Raw genomic sequence first — 26299 nt, forward strand, 5'->3', positions numbered from 1 at the left:
CCAGACGGTCTCACCTTTCCTGTGGACCTGTTCCAGGTCTGTACTTTCAGTAGGACTTGTACTTCTTCTTGGGAACTTTTGTTGGCACCATCTCTCTGAGAAGGTCTTGCTCGTCTGCCTTTTTTGGGGTCTTCTTCAATTCTGCCCTCTCTGGGGTCTTCTTCGATTCTGCCCTCTTTGGGGTCTTCTTCGATTCTGCCCTCTTCGGGCGTCCGTGCTTCTGGTGGTCTAACTGGCCACTTCTTCGACCTCTTTCTGGTTGCCTCTGCTTGGCGCGCTTCCAATTTGCGCTCTTCGTTTCCTTCACTGGGTGCACTTGCTGCGCATTCTGTTCCTGTGCTGTTTCTCACCTGCTTGGTGCTGTGCTCTCCTTTCCGACGTCTACACGTGGCTCTGACTCTCCTTTCGTAGTCTCGGCCTGGCGGTATTGGCTGTGTGGGGGCAACAGGTTGTAATATTTTCCTCCAGTTTTTCTGCATTGCTTGCGTGATGCCTGCAACTCTCAGCACTCTTTTTGTCATCTGGTGAAGAGGTGTGAGTGCCTCACCACTGGCACTGGTTTCAGGCTGTGACAGACAGTCCTTTACTTCCAGGCATATGCTTTCAGTCTTTACCTTCACTGAGCGTGTTAGCCTGCAATAGCCAGTAGATGGCACTTTATAGAGCAATGGATAAGAACACTCCGATCTCAGCTCACATATACAAAGAAATGGATGGAACACTGACAGAGACTGACTGGAGTTTGATCCAAAGAGTATGATTTTATACTTTGAGGCTTTGTATGGGAAACTTTTCCAAGCCCCTTTGAGGATCACTTTATTATTTTGCTATTTGAAAGTGATGGAGTGCAATGGTGTTTTGAAATTTGTAGGGGTGCATCATATTTACGGATAGTCCACACTGGCATATGTACTCTTATGTTGTATTAACAATTGACTATTAGAAGGTGTTCAGTAATAACGTGTGAAAGTAAATGGTCGGAAAAAGTGTTGTGGCATGTAAATAGACAACGTAGCTTTCATGCTATAATGTTTTAATTCATTGTATTCAATGTCATCTGCGTAACAAATTTGCTTACATGTGATGTGCATGATCTAAACGTGCACCATATTGAAGTTGCGCATAAACGTGACTTAGTTGCATTTAACATGTAGAATTTTGTAAGTGGCTTGCAGTTAACTCAAATTCGATGTGCTTCTGCAATGTAACGAGGTATAGAGGCCCAAATGAAATGTTCACTTATGTGTGTATTCGAAAGGCCTATGTATTTCACTCTTATGTTGGTTGATTTCTGTAGGCCTGAATTATATTTTCCCTGAGGGCTCTGAGCTGGACTGTTAGAAATTTCATATGCATGTTGAATCTGTTCTGTTCTCACGTTTCTGTTGCAGGTGGAGAAAGTAGTCTTTGTTAGTTAAAATGACGTCTTTTGTTTAAGAGAGTTAGGTTTGGGAGGATACAATACATTTTGGTGAAGAGAGCTGATAATTGGGAGCCGGTGTTACTTCTCACTGAGGGAGGCTTGGGAATCAAGGTCATCGAGCCAGGAGCTGGGAGCACAGACACTGTGTGGAAAATCACCCATGGGAAATCTCCAGCGAGATGAGGTGATCTGTGGGTGTATTCTATGTTTTTGTGTTTTGTATTTGGGATAGTGTCCCGGGATGGAGTCAGGAGAAGGTATGAGGAGATCTAAGGCGAGGGAAGGAGTATCTTAGAACAAGCTCTGTAGTTTCGGCTACTTGGCCCATACAACATGAGGGTACTTCTTAGGAAGTCTTCACGTGCTGACACATTTATCCTGATCTTGTCTGGGAAATGCTAAGTAGGGATGTCACTATAGTGGTAGTGTAGGGACAGACTAATGCTTTTTATTCATACCCCGCAGATGAAGACTGAACTTGAAATGGGGCTAATAATTGCCTGCGTTCTGCTTCAGGAGATTGTCATTCTGTTTTTCTACAACCACCTTATGAGGTGCTTGTACGTCCAGTTGTTTTTGGCTTTACAATAAATGTAAATGTAAATGTGGGATTCTTGTAAAGCGCACTGTTACTCTACCCGAGTGTCCTGGCGCTGTAGACCGCTGGGGAACCCGTCCTGGTTTTCCCTGTGAGATGGTCCCTTTCTGGGTATCTCCAGGGTGAAACCAGGCATCCCCGGTGTCTGTGGGGGGCCGTTGTAGAGATGAGGCAAGCTTAATGCCCAGAGTTACCGAGTGTGTTCCCTGGTTAGAGTAGGCACTGAGGCGAGAATTATACAGTCCGCTGACCCCTGGTTCACGACCCTGCCGCGTTGGGTATTGAACCCTGGTCCCAGGCCGTTCTCTGCTTACAGGTCTGCCGCCTCTAACCAGTGAGCCACACCTCTCCACTGGTAAACCCCACTAATTTAAAGACCAGAGTCTGTGGTTCTTCAGTCCTAGTTTTACAAGTTAGGATCTTATTAATATGAAGTGGTTCTCTTCTTTATGCTTCTCAGTAGCAATAAAGGTCAGTCGGCCGTGAGTTCCACAGTAATTTTGTAGAGAGGAACTTTGCCTCTTTCAAAAGTGACAAAATACAGTGGAACATTGAATTGTCTTGATCTATTTGACAATGCTTGTAACTGTATATTATTGTGTGTGCATAAGAACATGTTTACATATGGTTGTTTTTTTTGGTTTTTTAAAAAGAGCTAGACTCAAGGAAAGGGGAATGGAGAGACTTGATATCTCCACTCTGCCTTGTCACACAACTGGGCACTGTCTTCATCTGGGGTACCATTGCTATCTAAAGAGAACAGTAAGTCTTGCATGATTTATTTTAATAATGCAAATTATCTCAACTACCACAGTTGGGACCCAGAATCAATTCTCTGTTTTTCCTGCGGCCAACCCTGAACAGGGTCTAAAAACATTTTAACAGAGGCCTTTATAAAATGGATCTAGCTAAAACATTTAATAATTGAAGGAGCTGTATGAGACTCTTGAGGGATCCCTGTTCCTTCCCAGACACCAGCAATGCCAGTTTGTGTAGAATGAAGTTAGGAGATGAAGACAGAGACACTAGTCTATGGTAGCATAACATCTAGCTAAAACAGGGCTCTAAACATACATGTTCACATGTCAATGTTACAATCCTGTTTACAAAGCAATGCAATCATCCTGACCATAGTCCTCAACCAAGGTTTAATTCAACAACAAAAGGATAGCTCGTAGCTATATTACCATAACCAGGGTCCAGGATTCATGATATGGTTGGTTCCTGCTCTAATCTGCATCCATTCATCTGCAAGCCCTGAGGTTTGAGGGTCAGAAGATGTTTGTTTTAGAATAGTTTTGACATTTCGTTATTGTTTCAGCATATAAAAACAAATTTGAAACTGTCTAGTTATATTTTTTCAAATCTCATTTCTTAGACAGAATTCACCCCAATGAAATTGCGTTAAGCAGGGAATGGATAAAAAGGCAAGCTGGAGTGTAGCATAATGAATTCAAGGATACACAATGCATAGGATCTGAAGAAAATAAAAAATTCAAGGTTAAGTTCTTAGAGTAGTGAAACAGTGCTTGGGTCAAAAGAGTTTAGGCCACTGTCAGCTATGTGAGGTTGTTGACTGAAGAGAGGAGGTTTCTGGGCTGCAGCAGAGGGGGCAGATCGTAAGCTGTTGTGATCTTGGCCTGGCAGTGACTGTGACAACATAGGATCTCTACAGCAGCACCATTCAGGCGCAGAGAGTGCATTGAAGCGGAGAGGATATAGGACAAGCACAACTTCACACGTCACTGAGAGCAGCCAGCGGCCTAGAACTGAGAGACTAGACATTCACTCCTGCTTTTTCCCACAATCCAGAACTTGTGTTTATAATCTTCCCCAACAGGTGTGTGTTCTCTAAGAGTGCCACCTATCAGGGTTTTACCATTGCACCTTGTTATGTTTATTATTATTATTATTATTATTATTATTATTATTATTATTATTATTATTATTATTATTATTATTATTATTATTATCTGTTTGTTCTGTGACCTGGTGGTTATTGCCCTGTGCGCCATCTTCCCTTGTGTTCTTTCATGGTAACCTACTGAGGTGTTATTGGCATTATGACATAGAGATTATCGCAGTTGACCTGTATGGGTTACTTTCATGTCTAAAGTGGCATTTAAGGGTAATGGTACTGACCACTGCAGCATCAACAATAGGTAGTGTAGTGTGGAGCCAGGCCCGTCTAAGATTCAACAGCTGATTACCATGAAAGCACTCACCATGTCTGTTGCAGGGTTCCATGTAGGGCCACATGAAGCGGCACTGAAAGATTTTAGAGATCTCATGCATTTATGGCCATTACCCATGCCTGCTCTTGTGTCCAGAGAAAGAGGTCCCTTTATCTAAAATAATCTTATCTTCTGGAAGGACCATTTATCTCTTATGTTATAATAGTGTATTTTAGTATGGTTCTAGAGTCAGTCAGTCTATGGTTCTAGAGTCAGTCAGTCACACAGCTTTATTCGATCTTTTGTAAATAGACCATAAAAGCACAACAGCTCATATAAAATAATTTCAAGTTATTTAATACATGTGGACATTGGTTAAAATAAGTATTAAACAAGTGTGCTGTGATCAGAAATAGGACCTTTAAAATCATTTGTATGAAATTACACACTACTATCAAAAAGTGGTTCCACCTTTTTCCTCTTCTTAAAACAGGCCCATAGGAATGAAGCAACTTAGAAACATACAAATGGGTCTGTTAAAGCCTTTAGAAAATACATGGTGACCCGTCTGTGCCTAAGGATTGGAAGTATAAATATTTTCCTTTCCTCAAAGTCGTTTTTACAAAATAGTATAATATGCAGGTCCGTCTGGACAGCATGGTTGTTACAGGGGCAGGGAGCGAGATCTGCTAATCTATATTTATTTTTTGGGTAGGCCAAGAGTATCGGGATCATATTCAGTCTGAAGCATAATAATATGAATCTGTGCTGCAAATTGTTTATGCGAGATAAATCATGAAAACCCTCTCCTGATAATGGTGGAACCAGGTCATATGCAATAGAAGACTGATTGATCCGTTTTTTTTCATTACAGGCTTGTTCTGCTCTTTGGAAATATAGATCCATTAACCATTTCTACTTGACTTCTTTGCAAGTGTCGGGGTCCTGAAAAAGTTTTGACATCCATATGGCTTTCAGTACTAATGGGGGTGGGGTCGCACACTACTCACACACCGGCGGTGTCGCCCCTAAGGACTCTGGTTAATGTAGTGACGTGTTCGCGATGCATCATCTTTCGATCTTCTGCTATCTTCGCTGTCTTCGCCATCCCTGGACAGGTGTTTCGGGGTATCAACCCTCATCAGCAGGGATTGGCCGTGTTCTGGGGTTGCTGATGGCTGCCAAATATCTGCCAGGTTTAGTACCACTCAGGCGCGTAGGTGCGGGATCCCAGGCTCATCAGCCAACTGCTCAAGGGAGCTTTAATGTTACAAATGGGGGTGGGGTCGCACACTACTCACACACCGGCGGTGTCGCCCCTAAGGACTCTGGTTAATGTAGGGACGTGTTCGCTATGCATCCTCTTTCTATCTTCGCTGTCTTCGCCATCCCTGGACACGTGTTTCGGGGTATCACCCCTCGTCAGCAGGGAAAGGCCATGTTCTGGGGTTGCCGAAGGCTGCCAAATATCTGCCAGGTTTAGTACCACTCAGGCGCGTAGGTGCGGGATCCCAGGCTCGTCAGCCAACTGCTCAAGCTTTATTCGATCTTTTGCAAATAGACCATAAAAGTACAACAGCTCATATAAAATAATTTCAAATTATTTAATACATATTTACATTGGTTAAAATAAGTATTAAACAAGTGTGCTGTGATCAGAAATAGAACCTTTAAAATCATTTGTATGAAATTACACACTACTATCAAAAAGTGGTCCCACCTTTTTCCTCTTCTTAAACAGGTCCATAGGAATGAAGCAACTTAGAAACATACAAATGGGTCTTTTAAAGCCTTTAGAAAATACATGGCGACCCAGCATTGCCTAAATTTATGGTGCCTAAGGATTGGAAGTATAAATATTTTCCTTTCCTCAAAGTAGTTTTTACAAAATAGTATAATATGCAGGTCCGACTGGACAGTATGGTTGTTACAGGGGCAGGGAGCGAGATCTGCTAATCTATATTTATTTTGTGGGTAGCCCAAGAGTATCGGGATCATATGCAGTCTGAAGCATAATAATATGAATCTGTGCTGCAAATTGTTTATGCGAGATAAATCATGAAAACCCTCTCCTGATAATGGTGGAACCAGGTCATATGCAATAGAAGACTGATTGATCTGTTTTTTTTCACTACGGCTTGTTCTGCTCTTTGGGAATATAGATCCATTAATCATTTCTTCTTGACTTGTTTGCAAGTGTCGGGGTCCTGAAAAAGTTTTGACATCCCTATGGCTTTCAGTACTGTTTCTACATAATTTAGCCACCTGGTCCTTTTGTAATGATCTAGATTACAGCATTCTCTTATAATGGTTTGTGTCAGGTCGACTGTTCTAGAGTCTTTTTAATGCATTCATAGGTTAATCAAGTAAATCTGTGCTTGATGCTTTATCTGCCGATGTCAGTAGAAAATGTGCGTGTTCATTATTAACACATTTATTTTGAATTGTTTATAGTTATTTGTTATTACTGAGTTTGTGAAGAATGTTTCTAAATATAAATATCAACTTTTTTTTTTTTATGTTAATCTCTTCATGTTTCTCTCCCCAGGATGTAAAGACCGTGTTGAGCAGGTACGATTCTCTTCTTTATTAGCTCGTCACACAAAACAGTATTGAGGAGACATCATAGTTACTTTTATCACACTACACTCTTACATGTATATAAAGCAGTATTTTGATGTATATTGGAACAGTGTGGCTGACTGTGTTGAATGGTTGCTTCTGAACAATGTATTCTTAAGGTCACCGGCTATGCAGACTCTAGCTTCCATCCTTCTGACACTGGTAAATGGAATACTGTTAATGTGTGTGTTGCAGTTGTATTTTTTACAGCATGTAGTAGCAGTAAAATTGTGGTATAATGTGCTATACTAAAAACCTTTTATTTGTTATTAGTCCCTTTTTAAATTTACTAAATATTTATAGTTTTACTTACAGAGCATGTTTACATTATTTACTTGTATGAGAGTAAATAATATTTTAACCATTAACATATTGGGTTATAGGGTACAACTGAACATTTGTATTCCTTTCTGTATATGGTCCTTGTCCCATTCTAATCTTAGAGCTACATCTCATTTCTTTATTTGATAGTTTAGATATCCAGTCAAGTACTTCCCTTTGGGAAATCCCATCATTTTTCAGTCTAGGTGCGCTCCGTGTCTGATCCTTTGCACTCAGAGGTCCTTTACTCCTTATTGTATCCCACAATAGTATTACTTGGTGAGAATGTCTAAGGATCAAGCCTTGGTGATCAACGGGGCTAAAAGTAAAAATGGTTCTGATAATTGTGGTTGGGCTTATTGGTTACAAACGGAGGTGTGGGAGAAAGTTTGTGATCAGAGTAGTTAAGTCTAAATGCTTCGGCTTCTGGTTTTCATGCTTCGGCTTCTGGTTTACCTCCTACTTCTGTCAGTCGGAGTGGTAGACTAAGGAAAGCTCCCGCTAAGTTCAATGAATATGTTAGATATTAGTTTTGACATTTCTTTTATTTTTACTGATTAAGGGGGAGGTGATGTGCTAGAATGTTTAGAGTGTTTCTTTAAGATTGTATTGTATTCTGTATTATGTCATGGTTTACTTGCGTATTGATTTGAACCCCTTGGAGTGTCGGGGATCGAGGTTCCTTCTGTGAGAGCAGTTGCTGAGGGAGCCCCAAATTGACAGGACGCTCTGAGATTGTGGATGAACACCATGTTGGAATAAACTACTGATATTTCAATATAAAGGATTACCAGCTCTTATTACATGGACCCAGTTCGACTGATTGCTCTGAGAAGTCTCTCATTCCTTAGGTGTCTCGCGGTGTTCGATCAATTTGTTATATCCCCACATATATCTGACATAATTCAAATTCCTTAACTATACCTTCCTTCTGAGCAGATGAGAATTTGATGCCATCCCCACTTATCTCTTTTCAAGGTATGAAACTATCAAAGCTCAGCAAATAGCTTATGATACCATCAAGGAGAAAGAAAATGAGACAGATAAGGTGAAGGAAGTGGACCTGCAGATGAAGATAATGGAATCATTGGGTGAGAAAACACAAAGTTGTCATTATTACGACCATATGAAATGTCTAGTAAATTGTAAATATCTATATTTATAAGATCACCAAAATATTCAGTTACTTAAATCCCAACCTATTAAAGAGCTTTAAGGCATCAAAGCAGATAATAAAATCAGTGTAGTAATACAAACTCCACTTCATGCTAGAGACATCCAACTTTGAAGTCCTTTAAAATACCTGTACACTTATTCATCCAGTGTTATGGTCCACAAAGAATCAACCTCATAAGGATAATAGTGGTCCCGCTGTGATTTGACCATTTAATAACAGATAATTCCATAACTGACTTCATTCTGTTTAGTTCATGTGAAGCTATAATAAAAAAAATGTGAGTCATACACGAGACCCAAAATTCTGGTTCTACTAAGTGGTAAATGACTTCAGCTTTAATAAATAATCTGAATATTGTACTGAATCGCTCAGATATTCTTAGGATGTGTTTTAGAGGAGGTTGGAATTGAGATATTTGTCAGAAATTGCCTGATGTCCCATCTCGTCCTTTCTCTCAGTTACCCACCTCAATTAAAGGTCAGGGGAATATGGCTTTCTTGATGGTAGGGAAAACCCCGTGGCAGGCCCAGTACCATCCTATTTTCAAGGGTTCCCCCGTCAACATTACCTAGAGTGTTTTTCTTGTCCAAGACTTCCATGTCATTCACAGGTTTCCACACAAACTCTGAAAAAAACCCCAGTATGTGGTTGACATAATTCACTTTTTATACCGTAAAGCGGGAGCCTGTTTGGGGGTTTGACAGCCAAAGGGGTGCAAAGTCTGATTCCGGAACGGAATAAATTGTAGATCCTCAGGGGAATGGAGCAATGTGCGGGTGAACCGCAAAGCACCGGCGCTTCCATTCCTTAGCACTATTCCAGTGCCTACGACCTCTCCCTCGTGAGGCCTAGTCTTTCTCCGGATTTCACTGCGCGTTTCGCGCCTTCAATCCTTGGTAATACTCTAGTGCCCACAACATCTCCCTTGTGAGACTCCGCTATAATCATTCTACCTGCCCGACCTCTCCATTGGCATAATTATTTGAGCCTAGTCCGATTCCTCCTTATCCTGAGTCCCCCACGATTACGTGCCCCGCCGTATTGAACTCTTGTCCCCGCCATGGGCCATGCACTCTTATAAATACTGTAACCTGGCCCTGATGATGACCTAAAATTAGAACAGGTCGAAACGCCGTCGACCCTTCAGCGCAATCCTTGGCGCCACCCTCATGGTTCCCTCAAAATTAATTGTACTCCTAAATGTATTTATGTAAGGGAGCCTCTAAGAGTTCAATATATAAATGTATATATTAATGTTCTTTTCTGCACTGTCTTTCGCTGTATATAACCCTTCTATTGTCACTTGCGCCGTTCACTTTATATTTCACGAGTACTGTTGTGCACAGTTTTATACAGGTTAAATGGCATTTAATGTAACTGAGTGCTGCTATTTTGCTTTTGGCTAAATGCACGACAGATGTTGCATTCATTGGCCTTAAAGAGTTTTTCTGCCTCCCTGTTTCCCTTCCCTTGCACATTTTATGAGCATGCTTCTTTGAAAGTGAAATTGTCCTCTAAATAATACCTGTTGAGACAGTGTTGTGTCCTACATTGACATTAGTATCAGCAGAAGATTCATATTTTATTTTGATCTGATTCAGATCCATTGGAAAAGGCACCCATTATCCCAGCGGAAACTGATGATAATGAGATAGGGGGGACAGATCACTTCTCCTTCATACTGATGATGCATTGTAGTTTGACGTACAAAATGCCAGTGGGCCGGACACATCTTCTGACATTGAAAGGGAGCTAGACTCACCATCTGAGCCACCAACAGCAGAAGGTGCTTTGTTTTCAGTGGTAGTTTGGAGGGCAGCTGAGACACTTGAATTGTAGTAGCTCACCATAGAGATGAAAACAAATGTATTGAATGAGATTCTTCAACCAACGACTCAGACTTTCTATCAGAGAGCCTGATTGTTCAGGCTCTGACAAGCAAGGTATATTTGAATTTCTTTTTGACTCATTCCAGATAGGAAAACGAAATAAACTGATGCTTTTGGAAAGCCGATGCTTTCTTCAGCTAGTCTAGCTTGCAGTTTGTCTTTTGGGTAGATACAACCACTCTTTTTGTGATATGGCCATAGACATCTTGTCTGCTATCCGAGAAGACCTCAGGCCCTCAGTATCCCAAACTATGCATGATGGTCACAATGCGAATGTATGAATGCAGACAAGTATGTGCTCCAAACTGTCCTTGTTACTACAGACTGCATTGGCTGAGCTATTGGCACCAGTGTCATGCTCAGAAGCCATGCCTGTATGAGATCAACCGGTTTTCTAGAGATGTGCAAGTGATCCTGATGGACATACCCTTCGATTGCTCCATTCTGTTTGGAGAAAAGGCTAATTATGAGGAGGCGGAGGACACCTTGGAGGACTTACCTGCAGTTTCTTTTGGCCCATCTCCCACATCATCCTATTTATGACCTAAAAGGAAAAAGAAAAGGTTAAACGGAAAGAATGGCAAACCAGAGAGTGAGAGGAAAGAAAGACACAAATAAAGAAAAGATTTCTGTTTCTTCTCCAGGATTAGACCCCAAAAGAGGAAGCTGGGGAGGAATTAGTCGAGGACAGAGAGGATGACTCAAGAGTACATGAGGAGGCCAGATGCTTGCAGGCAGAGACAAGCAAGAGGATATGCAGACAGCCACAAGCCCTCTCAATCGCACAGACCAGAGAGGTGCCTGGCTGACGCCACACTGTAGGAATGGTGTGGTTAACACAGGTGGGCCACCGCTCGCGCAGGTTGGAGACACAGGTAAAAACTAGGGGATTGAAAGATGGGGTGGCGACGTCACAGAACAGTCTCTAGAAACTATTGACACTAAAAAAGGAAGACTTTTGACCTGGTTATTTCTGTTTAATAAGAAATCTACGTGGTCAGAATTCCCTTGCTTAAGCTAGAGTCATTTATAACCACGTTTTTACTCTCTGTCTGGAGGATTGTAAGGGAAGATGAGAGCTAGCTCTTTTTTTTTTGCTTATGGTGTTTGTGTTTTTTTCTCATAAGTTTTACAATTAACTAATTTATCAAGGTTAGAAGAAAACATAAATAGGCAAAGCGACAATAGGAAAAGGAGAAAGGGTGAAGGAACCCATGTTGACCTAGTCACCTCTTTTTTTCTGATGGTCTCTGGCACAACCCGGTCTTGTCCTGATGAAGAGAAGAGTAGTAGTCAGTACTTTGGAAAAAGACAGTAAACAGAAAGTAGAAAAGTCAGACTGTGTGAACTCTGAACCAGACTAATTAGCAAAGAGCAAGCAAACTGAAAAACGATTTGTCTGGCTCTAAAGTCTGTCTACCATCTATCAGAAGTAGAAGTACACAGATAACATGAGGGCCATGCAGTTCTGCAAGAGGCAGGGTAGAATGAGGTCTTGAATCCTGTGATAGGAGTTGGAGTGTCTTCTTGGTCACCAACCACCTAGTGGGGTCCTTGAATGCCAGAGCAAATGAACTGGGCATGTGTTGGCTGACAGAACATGGTTAGCATCTTCATTCCAAGGTGGGGATGCGCATATCTGATCAACGGTGAATAGTTGGCTAGATCTGTTCACCACCATTGAGAAAACCGTGTCAGCAATTCTGTGCAGTCGAGTTTCCTCCAAGGTGCACGTTAGTAGCCACAATCTAGCTGGAACTGAAGTAAGGACTCCTGTGTCTATTTCCACTGCTACCTTCCCTGCCTTGCTTTATAAGGAAGATCTAGACAGACCAGGCCCAATGCATTTCATCGGCCTGTACTGGGCCAAGAGAGGGTGGTATCCAGGGTCCTGCATGCAAGTCTCTGAAACCTACACCTCCTTGCGTGGAGATTGATGGGTAGCAACTGAATGTGTTTGACATCCCGACGGATATGGTTTGTGTCATCCTTGTAGTCAGATCATTGTATGAATTCAATCTATGCTAGGCGCTGAGCCAAGATTTGTTGCCTGGTATGGTGCCAAAACATTGACCCCTTACAAGTCAGACTTTTTTTATGCAAGGCCATGCAGCGGGCACAGTGATGGGTTATTTATTAGCTGCTTCAACATTTCTGTGTTTTCCTGTCTAACAGTCTTGTTTAAGTTACTTTTTGTTGTCTGTTTCATAAAAGGTTTACTCACAATCCTCACCCACTTTGTTATGCCTATTGGTACTGAACTTGGTTTTGACGTTTCTCATGTGCATGCCTTTTAAGCCTATGCACAGCTGTTCCTAATGCACTTATAACTATCACATTTTCCTCACTGCAGTTAAGTCAGTTATACCACGTGAGTGAGCTGCAGATGCTTACAGATAACACTTTAATTCTGTACTAATGACGTTGGCCTTCCTTCCAAAAGTTGAGACTTCATTTCATATTGGTCAATCAATCATTCTAACAACATTTTTTCCGCGCCGCACCCATTGAATGAGGAAGACAGAATCCAGCCCCCTGACCTTAGGAGGGCATTAAGTTGCAATTAAAGCCCTGTGTTTTTTTGTGTAAAGAAAGGCAAGACAGTGCAGAAGAGGACCCAATCAATGTGAATAGCCTTCTGCATCAAAACCTGCTATGCACAAGTCAAGAAGTGCAAGCTTTGGCAGGAGAGGTACCTGTTTTAGACATCTGCCAGGCTGCGATGTGGGCATCAGTGCCCATGTTCTAGAATTCTACTGTCTGTATAGTCTGCTCCAGCAGGAAGGTTTCTTTGCTCAGTTGGTTTTGAGGGAATGTTTGTTCCACTCCCATTGGGTGGTACTGCTGTGGTGCGTATTCTAAAGGAGAGAACTATTAGAAGCATTCATCAGAAGGACAAGTTACTTACCTCGGTAAAGCTCTTTCTGGTGGTTACTCTAACTGCAGATTCCTCATTGACCTCCCTCCTCCCTATTCTATGGAGATGACTCTTTGATTAAAGAAATCTGAAGTTATGAGATCAATACACGGTCTCCACCAATGTGTTCCATTCTCCGCGTTGGATCCAGTCTGGCGCTTTAGTATATTCCAAAGGAAGAATGTGGGAATAGGTAGAGTATTCACCAGAAGGCAGTATCCTGATGATTTAGGTTAATCACTGTCGAAGCCCGGGCCAAGGGCGGTCCCGTCCTTGCCCACCATTGACAGGAAGAGACAGGGCAAGGCCACCCCCCTTGATTGTGCGGTGTACAAGTCAAGAAAGGTACTGTCCTTACCCGTTACGTGATATTGACAACGGGCATGCAAGCAAAATCCCACCTTGGCCAGCTGACTTCAATGGTGTTTCCTTTCTTGTAGTGACTTTTTTTTTATTGCTTCAATTTATCTACCCTGTATTACTTTTGCTTATTCTTTTGATCTATTGGCTCATACATTGTACATTTAGCCATTTTCTTGTGACAGGGAATACTGTATTAAGTATTGTTTGATAAGGCAGACTTGTGGGCATTAACCAACTTCATTTCTAGTGACACTTGGACATACCTGGACACTTAAACATTGGGAAGCGAAAATCTATGGAGGGCATAGGGGTGAGTGGGGTAGGTAAATCTACTAAAGGGAAAAGGGCCAGGAAGTCTCTTAAACACCCAGGTAGTAATTGCGTGCTCGACAGGATAGATACTTTAATAAACAAGTGCGTCGAAATTCTGGAGGGTAACCAACTAGCATCCCACATCCCTGGTGACTTGGATGATAGACCTTCCCCAAGCTCGACACCAGCCCACCTTCCCCAAGCTGGACACCAGCCCACCCCCCTGTCATTCCAACGATGTTCCAAAAGCTACCTCCTAGAAACCCACCCAACACCTCAAATAAGCCTGAACTCCCCACTCAGAATATGCCTCTAGCTCCCGATATTCGTCCGGCTAAAATAAGCATTAATGTATCTCATGATGCTCATGAATCCGAACCAACTATCTCATGTTCCAATAGATTTTCTCCCATCTTGCGATTGTAGACGAGTGTAACGAGAACTCCCCACAATCACTGCCTCATGGCTTGGCTGACCCTGTCGGGGCATGTTGCGTAGCAAAATAAAATATGCCGTCAGATGCTATCCTTGCTATAAATGCACTAAGATCAGAGATTGATAACCTAAAAAGAATGATAGAGGTCCTTACAACTCTAGTCACAACTATAGCGAAGAAGGCCATGCCCTGCAAGGCTAATACTACCTACGTGCAATGTCTCCCTCTGCACCCTAATAATTACAGTCATAAACATCTAGTTCTACCAACCTCCAGCTCAAAGAATTCCTCCTATGACCTCAACCCTCATCAATTAGGCACCTCTGCTCTAATGAGCATTCAAACCAAAGCAGAAATTGGCACCAAAATCCATACAGGACAGGCTTAAGAGGTTGGCAACCACTCTGTCTCCACCAGTCCCTGTAACAAAACAATTTGCTCAGCCATGTCAGGCTCAACCTCATAGCCATCCCCTAGCATCTCGCTTACAAGCACCCCGACTCCCGCAATTGCAACAGTCACCAGCAATGGAACACAACATCAAAAAATATTTATGACTAACGTCCCAAGATCTAACACTACCACTAAGATCACGTTTGAGAGCGCACAATCCTTAATTTACAAAGTAATTGATTGGATTTACCATACTAATGGATGTCATTCGGTGATTAAAAATGATATCCTCAGAGCTCTGTTCTGTCGCGCACCCCTTACCCAATTTGATGACATTGAAATTACCCTAAAGGACCCTGAGATTGCGGAGAACCTCCTAGCTTTGGAGTTTCGAACCGGTCCCCCAAATGGCTCTTCTATACAGTTTAGACGCCAGCCCTTACATAAGCGAGGTAAGATACATTCCCACAAGCAACAATTCACCTAGCAGGTACAACTTCTCTAGAGACCAACGATTGACTGTTAAAACATTCTCCTCTGACTGTCCCTACCAGCCCCAATTAACACACACAAGCCTTTTTCACAGACACACCATCTTTAGAACTCACGGTGGGAAACAATTTTATCAACGCAGAGAAGACAGAAGTCCTCATTCTTGAGACCACCCCTACAGCATGGGACAGCACTTGGTGGCCAACCACCCTCAGAAGCCCACCTACCCCCTTGGACCACGCCAAAAATCTGCCCATCGTACTCGATTCATCTCTCACCATGAACCGACAGGTCAATGCCGTCACCTCCAGCTGCTTCAACACCCTCGGCAAGACCTTCAAATGGATCCCCCCTGAATTAAGGAAGACAGTCACCCACGCACTCATTACCAGCAGACGGTACTATGGAAACATAATCTATGCCGGCATCAACAAGTCCCTACTCCGCAAACTCTAGACAATACAGAACACCGCCGCTAGACTCGCCCTCTGCATCCCCCGGCACAAACACATCAGACTCCACTGGCTCCCTTTGGAGAAAAGAGTCACCTTCAAAATCTTCACCCACGCCTACAAATGCCTCCACAACAACGGACCCAAATACCTCAAAAACATATTCAACTTCCACATACCCAAAAGTAACCTCCGATCTTCCAACCTCACATTGGCTGAAACCCGCACATTCACAGACCCAGAGCGGGCGGATGATCCTTCTCTCACATCGTAGCCAAGACCTGAAACGAGCTACAGGTGGACATTAGATGTGCCCTCTCCCTGAACACCTTCAGGAAGAACCTCAAGACCTTGCTCTTTGTCTAAACATATCTGCGGACCCCCCTCACACAGGTGGGTAGCGTGCTTACAATTCCCCTGATTGATTGATTGAGATGGTGTGCAGTGTTTTAAACCAAGCTGACGTTGATGAATGAAGAAAACAGGGGAGACCACAAACAAAGAATTACTGTAGTCCAGTCGACTCACAATCATTGCTTGCACTATTCAGGGTCTAGTCTGAGCAGCAAGCAGAATCTTTGCCATGCTCTCATTAGGTTAAAGCACTTTGAGGATAACTTATTAACCTGACACAATAGGGTAAGATAATGATAAGTGTAAAAGCCAAGGCCCTGAACTTTGAGAATGGGAAAGGAGGAAGCCCCAGTTTGTCTGGCCAGAACTTAGCTTGTAAGGTCCTTGGAGAATTTATTCATAGATCATGAAGATTCCCGTTTTGTCTGAATTTAATTTGAGTGAATGTAGTACATATACCAATCCTCACCGCCAATATTTGCTCTTTGAAGACTATCGTACACGAAGCCTCAAGGGGCAAAAGTTCAGAATACCCACAGACATTGGCCCCATACTATTCCCCAGCTTGAACCCTCCATTTTGCATCTGTACATCCTATCCATCAATGATCATTCAAGAGATGGAACATGGTGCCACAGCTTCAGTTTGTAGAATGCTCTCTCCTATTCATTTAGAGATGAACGTAACTACTTACAATTCAGGAAGCTCTTAAAGGCAGAACTAGGCAGACTTAATTTCTAACTGAACTCATCACAAACTGAGCATTTTAATGGAAAAACATCCCATTGGATGTGAGACTCCCTTGTCTTTTTACTTATCTGCACACTGTCAGCCGCAAAGAATTGGACAAGTAGCACTACTGTATAAAACTCACAATAAATAAAGAAGTAAACGTTCTATTTATTTCTCAGTGTCACAATAGATTGTAAAAGGCATTTGTGTTTTAGGCATTTGAGTTTGAATTAGCCTTACTTTGTGTAGGAGGAACTTTTTCCAAGGTCTAACAGACGTCACTTCTGCTGATTGAAGGATACAGCTCTTAAACATTTCGAATGAGAATGCTATGTGGTAGGGTTAAGCCCAAGAAATTAAAGAAAAAAAAATATTTATATATTTTGCTCTGCAGCTCATGAAATTTGGGGCAGAGGCATTATCCAATGGGAGGCTATTTGGCTGTGGCAGTGAAGGGTCCGTCTCCTTTGCTCTTGCACCAGATTCTAGAAACCACGTGGAGATTTGCTCGGACTAACTGGAGAATGATAGAGGGTTGAGAGTGATGTGTCTTTTACTGATGAGATGTGGGTGCCAGACCTCCAGACACCTATATACAGCTTTTGTTTGACTGTGTTATGTTTACAGATTAGTGAGGATTAGGGTTTGACTAAAGGATGGTGAATGGTTGGAGGTTGGGTTGGAGTAGGGGTTACCAGGAGGGGAAAGTTACAGAATAGGCAATTAGTTTTCATAACATTTAAATTTGAACTGTGCCTTTTTATTTGTAAACCCTGATTGTAGATACAAGTTTGTGTATTTCTGTGTTTATATTATTTTTATTTCCTTTCTGTTTCTTCTAGAGTGGAGATGGGCCCGCAGCTTCGCAGGTAACTAAAGACTGTCCTTCTTTTTGAGTTGTCACTTCTTAATTCTCGTCTATTTCCTCCAGTTACAGGAGTGCTTGCAATGAGCTGCCCTTAAGAGTCTCTCTCTGCATTCTTTTGATCTCATTCATATCTTCATGTCAATTGCTCTCTTCTCTAAGAGCGATGGACTCTTTTTTCTGTTCTGATATTTTTCCTGCTTTGGCAATAGAGTAACCCTGGGCGTAGTTCGCAAAAAAGCGCTACGGAAGTGCACTACGCGAACTGCGTGGTACCCTTTTCGTACTGTGCAAGATTCAGTTTTCAATGATTGCACAGTGCCGGATGCTTGTCCGCACTGTGCAATAATTGAAAACGGCATTGTGCACAGTGCGAGCTGTAGTTTTCTGCCACTCAAGTAGATTTTTACTCGAGCGGCAGCTTTCTCAACGCGGACTGGTAGTTTCTCCTCACGAGCGGTCGGGAGCATACGCGACCACTCGCAATGAGAAACCTGACCTCCCCACGTTGAGAATCTCGCCGGGAGGTTTATTCTCCACGCTCGCGATCGGCAACTTGATGTTGCCGATCGCGAACGAGGAAAAAGTCTCTACTGCGAGCAAGCAAAAAATGACCGCTGCACTACTCTACAGTACGCAATGCGTGTTCGTACTGTGCTACGTGCAGTTCAAAGTTGCGCAAATTATGCGACCGTAGCGTAGTGCTTTGCCCAGGGTTACAATAGAGCACATCAGACCATAGAGCAGCTCTTAGAGGGGGAGGGAGGGAGTGAGAGGGGGAGGGAGTGAGAGATAGAGTGAGTGAGTGAGAGGGAGTGAGAGGGAGTGAGAGATAGTGAGTGAGAGAGACAGACAGACAGAGGGAGGGTGGGGGCGAGGGGGAGAGAGAGGGAGCGAGCGAGAGAGGGAGCGAGAGAGGGAGCGAGCGAGAGAGGGAGGGGGCGAGAGAGAGAGAGAGAGAGGGAGCAAGGGAGGGAGAGGGAGACAGGGAGCGAGGGAGGTAGAGAGGTAGAGAGGGAGGGAGAGAGGGAGCGAGATAGGGAGAGAGCTAGCAAGAGAGAGAGGGAGAGAGAGAGAGAGCGAGAGAGGGAGGGAGTGAGTGAGGGAGGGAGAGAGAGGTGTGTATGCCGGGTCTGGTGGCTCAGTGGACGAAGGCATCCGCTGCAGGGACCTGTGATCAACCTCATGGTCATAGTTTTTTTGTTGTTGATCTAGCCCGCACCCTCCCCCACTGACCCAGCCCCCACCGGTGCGGCCCTCGGACACAAACCACACTGTAAATTTGGCCCCCGAGAGAAAGTTTGTGAGTACCCATGATATAGATATTCAGACTTACAAGGGCTGAAGGGAGTTGGGGGGTATGCCTGGTTGTACTTTGGACGGTGACAGCTGCAGGAAGTTTAGATTATGTCCTGATTGGCAAGACTAGATAACTCAGATAAGCCAGAATTGGTTGTGTGCTAGTTGTATAGTGATTGATACCCCCTAACAAAGCTCGAAGTACATGTATGTGTGAATCTGGGAATGTGTCCCTATATGTACGTGGTGTGTTTATGTGCGTAGATACGTCGTTGTGAAGAAAGGAGGGTCATTTTCCTTTTAATTTCCACCCATGAGAAAGCATAGGAGTGTGATAATAAATCTAGCAGGGCCCATTCATACGTCATGAACCAAATGCAGATAAACAATAGAAGATATAAAGTCAAGGCATCTGAGTTAAACAGTAGTCGTCCTAGGGTCAGCAGTTTATCAGGAACTCATTTTAGATCAGCAGGTGTAAATTGGGGTGGTGGCATTCTTGATTTCACTCTGTGCAATGGCCATGAAGATGCATTTTTTATTTAAATGCAACATTGTGTATGACAGTGAATGTACTGCTATTGTGGAAAATGGCACCGGAGTCGCCTACTATTAACCAGGTCCTCCTCATAGACCCACCATACCCCGAAGTAGAGAGGATGCACAAGGACACCACTCTCCTGTTTGCATACTTACCGCATAATCAAGCAGTGATTTAATAGTGGCCTAGGCCTCACCTCCCACTTACCTTGGTCTGGCCCTTCGACCAGTCTAAGGCCCTTTCAGACCCGACCGTCTACCTTGAGGCACCGCCTAACTGAATGAATGAATGAATGAAGCCAGATTTATACAGCGCAACTTAGCCCCAAAGGGCGTCAAGGCGCCTAGCCAAATAAAATGTAAGGTCAAAGAGCATGATAACTGGTAGGCCTTAGTGAAACACCACGTCTTTAAAGCTTTCTTAAAAAGAGCCATGGTAGGTTGGGTTTTGATCTCAGAGGGGAGGGCGTTCCACAGTTTAGGGGCCGCAGATGAAAAGGCTCTTCCGCCCCATCTGACTTTGTTTGTCCGAGGGACGGAGAGAAGGTTCTTATTAGCAGGACGGAGGTTTCTGCTAGGGGTATAGAGACTCAGAAGGGAGCTTATGGCTTCAGAGCTGCCGCCGGATAGGGCACTGAAAACTAGGCATAGGATTTTAAAGGAGACTCTGGACTGGATCGGAAGCCAGTGAAGACTCTTCCTAGCAAGAGTAGCAGAGGCGGTGCTAGGAACGCCCAGAACAAATCTGGCAGCCGCGTTCTGGATAGTCTGGAGGCGTTGGATGAGGCCTTTATTGATGTCTGCATATAGGGCGTTATAATAATCCAGCCGTGATGTAACTAAGGCAACCACGCCACGGTCTGTTTGCGGGCTTGAGGGGAGAGATAGTGGGCGATTTTTCTAAGAACCTTAATAACTCCCCAACAGGTAGAAACAGTTCTATTGACCTGTTGTGTCATGTCCAATGAAGTGTCGAAAATCATGCCAAGATTCCGAGCGGAATTTGACGGCACGGGACAGGCTCCGAGAGAAGGAGGCCACCATTCATTGGACCATATGTTTTGATCTTTACCGAAGATCAAGACCTCGGTTTTCTCTCCGTTCAACTTCAGAGCGTTTGAAATCATCCAATCGGAGACAGCCTGCATGCAGTTCCTGAAGCTGAGCGCGGAGGTACTCACCGAGTGGGAGAGGGACACCATGATCTGGGTGTCATCGGTGTATGACACCACCTCCATCCCCTGAGCTCTTACTAGCCTAGCAAGTGGGGCCACAAATGTTAAAGAGGGTCGGACTCAAGGCCGACCCCTGTGGAACCCCACATTGCACAGGCTTAGCAGAGAAGAGGAACTCTCCTAGCTTGACCCTCTGCTCTCTCTGGTCAAGTAAAGAGGAGAAAAGGCTCAATGCTGAGCAGTTAAAGTCGAGGGAGATAGGGTATCAAAGGCAGCGGTCAGGTCGAGGAGGACCAAAAGAGTGGTCTGGCCTCGGTCGACCCTTGATCGTATATTGTCTGTCACTACTGTGAGCGCCGACTCAGTGCTGTGGAATTTTCGGAAGCCATGTTGAACCCAGAGGCTTCAAGGAAAGCAGTCAGATGCTGATTGAGGTGTGATTCCAACATTTTAGCTGGAGCAGGCAGTAAAGAAATCGGCCGGAAATTTTTAAGGGTGTCCGGATCCAGAGTGGGCTTTTTAAGTAATGGCTTGACTATGGCCCGTTTCCAGGATGCAGGGAAAAGGCCCTGAGTCATAGCCTGGTTCATTACCTCAAGAAGAGGGGGCTGCAGGATTTCCCTGCAATCTTTCAGAACCTTCAGAGGGCAGGGGTCCATTGGTGAACCTGAGTTTGTCCTGTTTAACAGAGAGTCTAGTTGATCAAGAGTAAGGAGCGGGAAGTTGGTCAGAATCTTAGAGGGATCTTTAGGCCAAGACTCTAAGACAGGTTGAGGCGGGAGAGGACGGGAGCACATTAGATCTCTCTGTGCTTCCAGAGTGAGAGAGATATCGGCGATCTTAGCATAAAAGAACTGTGCGATCTTGTCGCACAGCTCTTGGGAACCTATGATGGGATCAGGAGTTTGTAGAGAACACAGGGAATCCACAATCTTAAATAACTCCCTAGAGGACGTGAGGGACGATGTGAGCCTGGAGAAGTAGTCCTGCTTTTCTTTGATGACCTTAGTCTTATATTCTCCAAGTAAAAGCTTGTGTGTTTCTCTATCTATGGGGTTCCAAGTTTTTCGCCATTGCCTCTCTTGCCTCCTACATCCCTGCCTCAGCAGTCTAAGATGCTCCGTGAACCAGGGGGCAGAAAGTTTCCACCTAGCTGAATAGCGCAGAAAGGCAGGAGCTAACAGATCTACCGCTCTGGAGATAGAATTAGCAAGATCCAGTGCAGCATCACTGGCATCCTTTCAAAAGGGAGATAGGAGTCTGCGCTATAAGGGGGGCAAGAGAATCATTGGTGATACCCTTATAGTTCCGCTTAAGTATTTTATTAGTAGAACCATGTTGAGGTAAAGAAGAGGGAAGGGTTTTAAGTTCTAAGGGAACCGCCAGATGGTCTGACCAGACCAGGGGAATAGGGGGCCTACAGATAATCTGGGGTCATTGGAGAACACCCCATCAAGGATGTGGCCAGCCAGGTGGGTAGGGCTATTAACCACTGCACTCCTCTTCTCTCCCTCTGCTCTCTCTGTCCTTCACACTCTAGCTTTCACCTGTGCTTTGTCTTTTTGTTGCACATTTATTTTTTGTGCTTTGGCTTGTGTGCCCATTTTGTTGCATTTTCCTGTCTTTTATGTCAGTTTTTGTGCTCTTTCTTGTCTTTGACCTGCGCATTGTGCTCTTTCTTGTCTTTGATCTGTGCTATGTCTTTTGTGCTATGGCTTTTGTTGCTCTGTCCTATATTTGTGCTCGCTTTTGTGCTCTTTCTCATCTGCTTGTGCCTACATTTATGCCTATTCTTTTGCCCTGACTCAGTTCTGCTGTCTGCTTTTTTCCTTCTTCCTCCCCTGCTTCCCCCCTCGCTTCAGGGACTCCTGCCACTTCCCACTCCCATACTTTTACCACTGGCTTCCCACCCCCTCTCTTTACCTGTTTCTCCCATGTCTTCCTCATGCCATCTCCCTCTGAAGATTCCTGGCCCTTCTTAGCCCCACTCCGCGCTCCTCCCCATCTAAGGACCTACCTAATGGCGACCCCTGTGTGACTACACAGCAGGAATGCCACTGGTGCCCCAAAGACAGGCCCATCTGCACCTGTCTGTGCCCAGAGCCACAGACCATGGCCTGTCCAACCACCACCGCTACACTTTATTTGACTTGCTAGTACACAACACCAGACGCTGACACAACTGCTGCCCTCATCATGCAGTTTGACCCTTCTCATGCGCTCACTGCTGCTTCTCGTGCAGCTTCACTTTTACTCCTACCACATAGCACAACTCACACATTATATCTTACATGCTCCTCAACAGCGGATTGCCCTGCAAGGTCTGGGGCTTCATCGACATGCACTCCCTTGACATCCTCTTTCTCAACAAAACCTGGCAGAACCTGTCATCCACTCCAGCCTTTGTCGCGGCCATACCTTACGGATAAAAGACCAGAAGGAGGTGTCATGATCATGCACAAAGACACCATCACCTGCACAACTGCCACAGACGATCCCAGCGCGATCATGGAACACATGCACTTCCGACTACATATCAGCCCCTCCACGACCATCTCTGGCACCATCGCGTGTTAACCGCCAGGATCTTGCACCACATTCAGTTACTTCCTCACTGACTAATCACCATCAGATTCAACAACGTCTCATTTCTCAGCAATCTCAAAATTCATCTTGATGACCCAGTGGACCACAATGCCTCCACCCTCCCAGAGAGCCTCGACAACATACGACTCACACAGCTCTTACATGGCCCTAGTCACATTGCTATTCAAAGCTCGACCCAGTCTTCACAGCAGCAGCAAGATCACCTTCAGCTACTTCACCCAGCTCACATGGACCGACCAATCCATCGTACACTTCTACATTAACACGCCCTACTTCAGAAAACCAAAACCAGCCATCAACATTAGTCGCAACTGGAAGAAAATAGCAGAGTCAGACTGGACTCACACAATCAGATCCAATCAGCCTATGCTCACAGGTGACCTCCAGAACGACTTAACCACTTTCAACACCTGGAACTCAGACTGTGCCAACGCCTGGAAGAAAATCAGGAATACAAGAACTCACGCTGAAGCATGGTGGTACACAGAAGACCTAAGAGTCTCTAAACGTTATTGCAAACAACTAGAAAGAAAATGGAGAACTTGCCAAGATAACACCTCTAGAGATGCCTACAAATCCACACTCAGAAGGGACCACACCCAGATTAATGAAGCCAGGTAAGCTGCCCTCATGCGAAGACTAGAATTCTGCTCCAACTCTGGCAAAGACCTTTTTAACATCATCAGCGATTTCGCCAATCCAATGGCTACCACCAACACCATCACCCCTTCACAGGACATCTGAGAAGACCTCTGTGACTTCTTCCAAAACAAAATACTCAAGATCTATACCAACTTCGCATCCCAATCCACTCTAGAAGACATCATCATGCAACCTCCCACAGCAACCTGGAATGCCCATCTTGTGATAAAGTGGAGCCCTCTCACCACAGAAGGCACTGCCGGAATTATGGAGACTGTCCATTCAGGGTCCCAAACAGACCTTGCCCTCACCATATGTACAACCTGGGAAGAACACTGTCCAGCTCCAACCTCCTTACAATCATCAACACCTCCGTCCTTAGCGGAACCTTCCCAGATAGCTGGAAACATGGAGAAGTCTAAATTCTCCTGAAAAAAAACCCTCGGCAAACCTGAAAAAACTCAGCAACTAGACTCAAAGTCCCAGCCAAAGTATTAGAGAAAGAGATCAGCACGCAACTTTCTGCCCATCTAGAACAACGCCACCTCCTGGTTTTCAACCAGTCAGGGTTCCACAGCAACCACAACACGGAAAGCACTCTCCTGGTAGCAACAGACAACATCCGGTCCTTCATGGACAAAAGGGAAACCACCACTCTCATACTGCCAAACCTTTCACCAGCCTTCCACATCATCTGCCATAGCAGATGATGTGGAAGCAGACTCCTGGACTCAGAAATTCTAAGGCTTGTCCTATCATGGAGTGCCTCCTTCCTCTCCAACAGAACTCAACAAGTCATATGCTCCTCAAACACCTCTGAACACAAGAAGCGTGTCTGTGGAATCCCCCAGGGCTCCTCCCTCAGCTCAACCCTGTTCAACATGTACATGGCATCTCTATCCTGCACCATAAGAGCCGAGGGCATCATCATGCTTCCTACTTTGATGATACTCAAATTCCCCTTTCCCTCACCGACACAAATAACGCCACCAGGACCAATTTCACGTTCTGCATGTCCAACATGACCAACTGGACGAGTGAGAACTGACTTAAACTCAAAATGGACAAATGTCGTGATCTTCGGAAACGAGAGTTCCCCTTGGGTGGCTATCCAAACTAGGTCCTACCCCCACAGACTACACCAGAAGCCTCTGCATCATCCTAGAAGACAAACTCATGGTGAATAAACAGGTCAGCCCTGTGATAGCATCCAGCTACCTAACCCTCAGAATGCTTCCCCAAATTTTCAAATGGCTCCCCATTTACACAAGACGCGCGGTCACCCGAGCACTCCTAACCAGTAGGATAGACTACGGGAACGCACTCTAAGTTGGCATCTCCAACCAGCTTATGCAAAGACTCCAGCCTATGGAAAACACCGCTGCCAGCCTCATCCCAGATGTCCCCAGAAGCGCTCACATCACTCTCTACGCCACTGAACTATATTGCCTACCCATCCAGGGGCAATCAATCAATCAATCAGTGACACTTATAGAGCGCGCTACATACCCGTAGGGTCTCAAGGCGCTTGGGGGGGGGGGGGGGTGCCGCTACTGCTCGAACAGCCAGGTCTTCAGCTTCTTCCTGAAGGAGAGGTGGTCTTGGGTCCGGCGCAGGTCGGTCGGGAGGGAGTTCCAGGTCTTGGCGGCCAGGTGGGAGAAGGACCTTCCTCCTGTAGTCGCTCTTCGGATGCGGGGGACGGCGGCAAGGGCGTGGTTGGCTGATCGGAGCTGGCGTTTGGGAGCGTAGAAGTTGATGCGGTTGTTGAGGTATCCTGGGCCTTGGTTGTGTAGGGCTTTGTGTGCGTGGGTGAGGAGGCGGAAGGTGATTCTTTTGTTGACGGGGAGCCAGTGAAGGTCTCTCAGATGTCCGGTGATGTGGCTGGTTCGTGGGATGTCGAGGATGAGTCTGGCTGAGGCGTTCTGGATCCGCTGGAGTCTCTTCTGGAGCTTGGCGGTGGTACCGGCGTAGAGGGCGTTGCCGTAGTCCAGTCGGCTGGTGACGAGGGCCTGGGTGACGGTCTTCCTGGTCTCGGTGGGGATCCACCGGAAGATCTTCCGTAGCATGCGTAGGATGTTGAAGCACGCCGAGGAGACCTTGTTGACTTGCCTGGTCATGGAGAGGGAGGAGTCCAGGATGAAGCCCAGGTTGCGTGCATGGTCTGTCGGTTTGGGTGCGGTGCCCAGGGCGGGAGGCCACCAGGAGTCGTCCCAGGCGGAGGGGGAAGAGCCCAGGATGAGGACCTCCGTCTTGTCAGAGTTCAGTTTCAGGCGGCTGGTCGTCATCCACTCGGCTACCTCTTTCATCCCTTCGTGCAGGTTGGCTCTGGCGGAGGCGGGGTCGTTGGTCAGGGAGAGGATCAGCTGGGTGTCGTCGGCGTAGGAGATTATGCTGAGGTTGTGTTTGCGTACGATGGCCGCGAGGGGGCTCATGTAGACGTTGAAGAGGGTGGGGCTCAGAGATGATCCTTGAGGGACGCCGCAGATGACTTCGGAGGCCTCTGACTTGTACGGTGG

At 45.0% G+C, this 26299-nt stretch overlaps 1 protein-coding gene across 1 annotated transcript in view; it reads left to right on the forward strand.

Annotated features, from left to right (window-relative positions):
* The window catches only part of LOC147717627 (E3 ubiquitin-protein ligase TRIM39-like), a 213899-nt gene that overhangs the window by 130184 nt on the left and 57416 nt on the right, over positions 1–26299 (forward strand). The window contains exons 4-6 of the mRNA XM_086924421.1: positions 6744–6766; positions 8117–8229; positions 17498–17524. Of these exons, the coding sequence (XP_086780547.1) occupies positions 6744–6766; positions 8117–8229; positions 17498–17524 (163 nt within the window). The remainder of the gene's footprint in view (positions 1–6743; positions 6767–8116; positions 8230–17497; positions 17525–26299) is intronic.

The sequence above is a fragment of the Lissotriton vulgaris genome, chromosome 5, assembly GCF_964263255.1.
Source record: "Lissotriton vulgaris chromosome 5, aLisVul1.2, whole genome shotgun sequence".
Lineage (NCBI taxonomy): Eukaryota > Metazoa > Chordata > Amphibia > Caudata > Salamandridae > Lissotriton > Lissotriton vulgaris.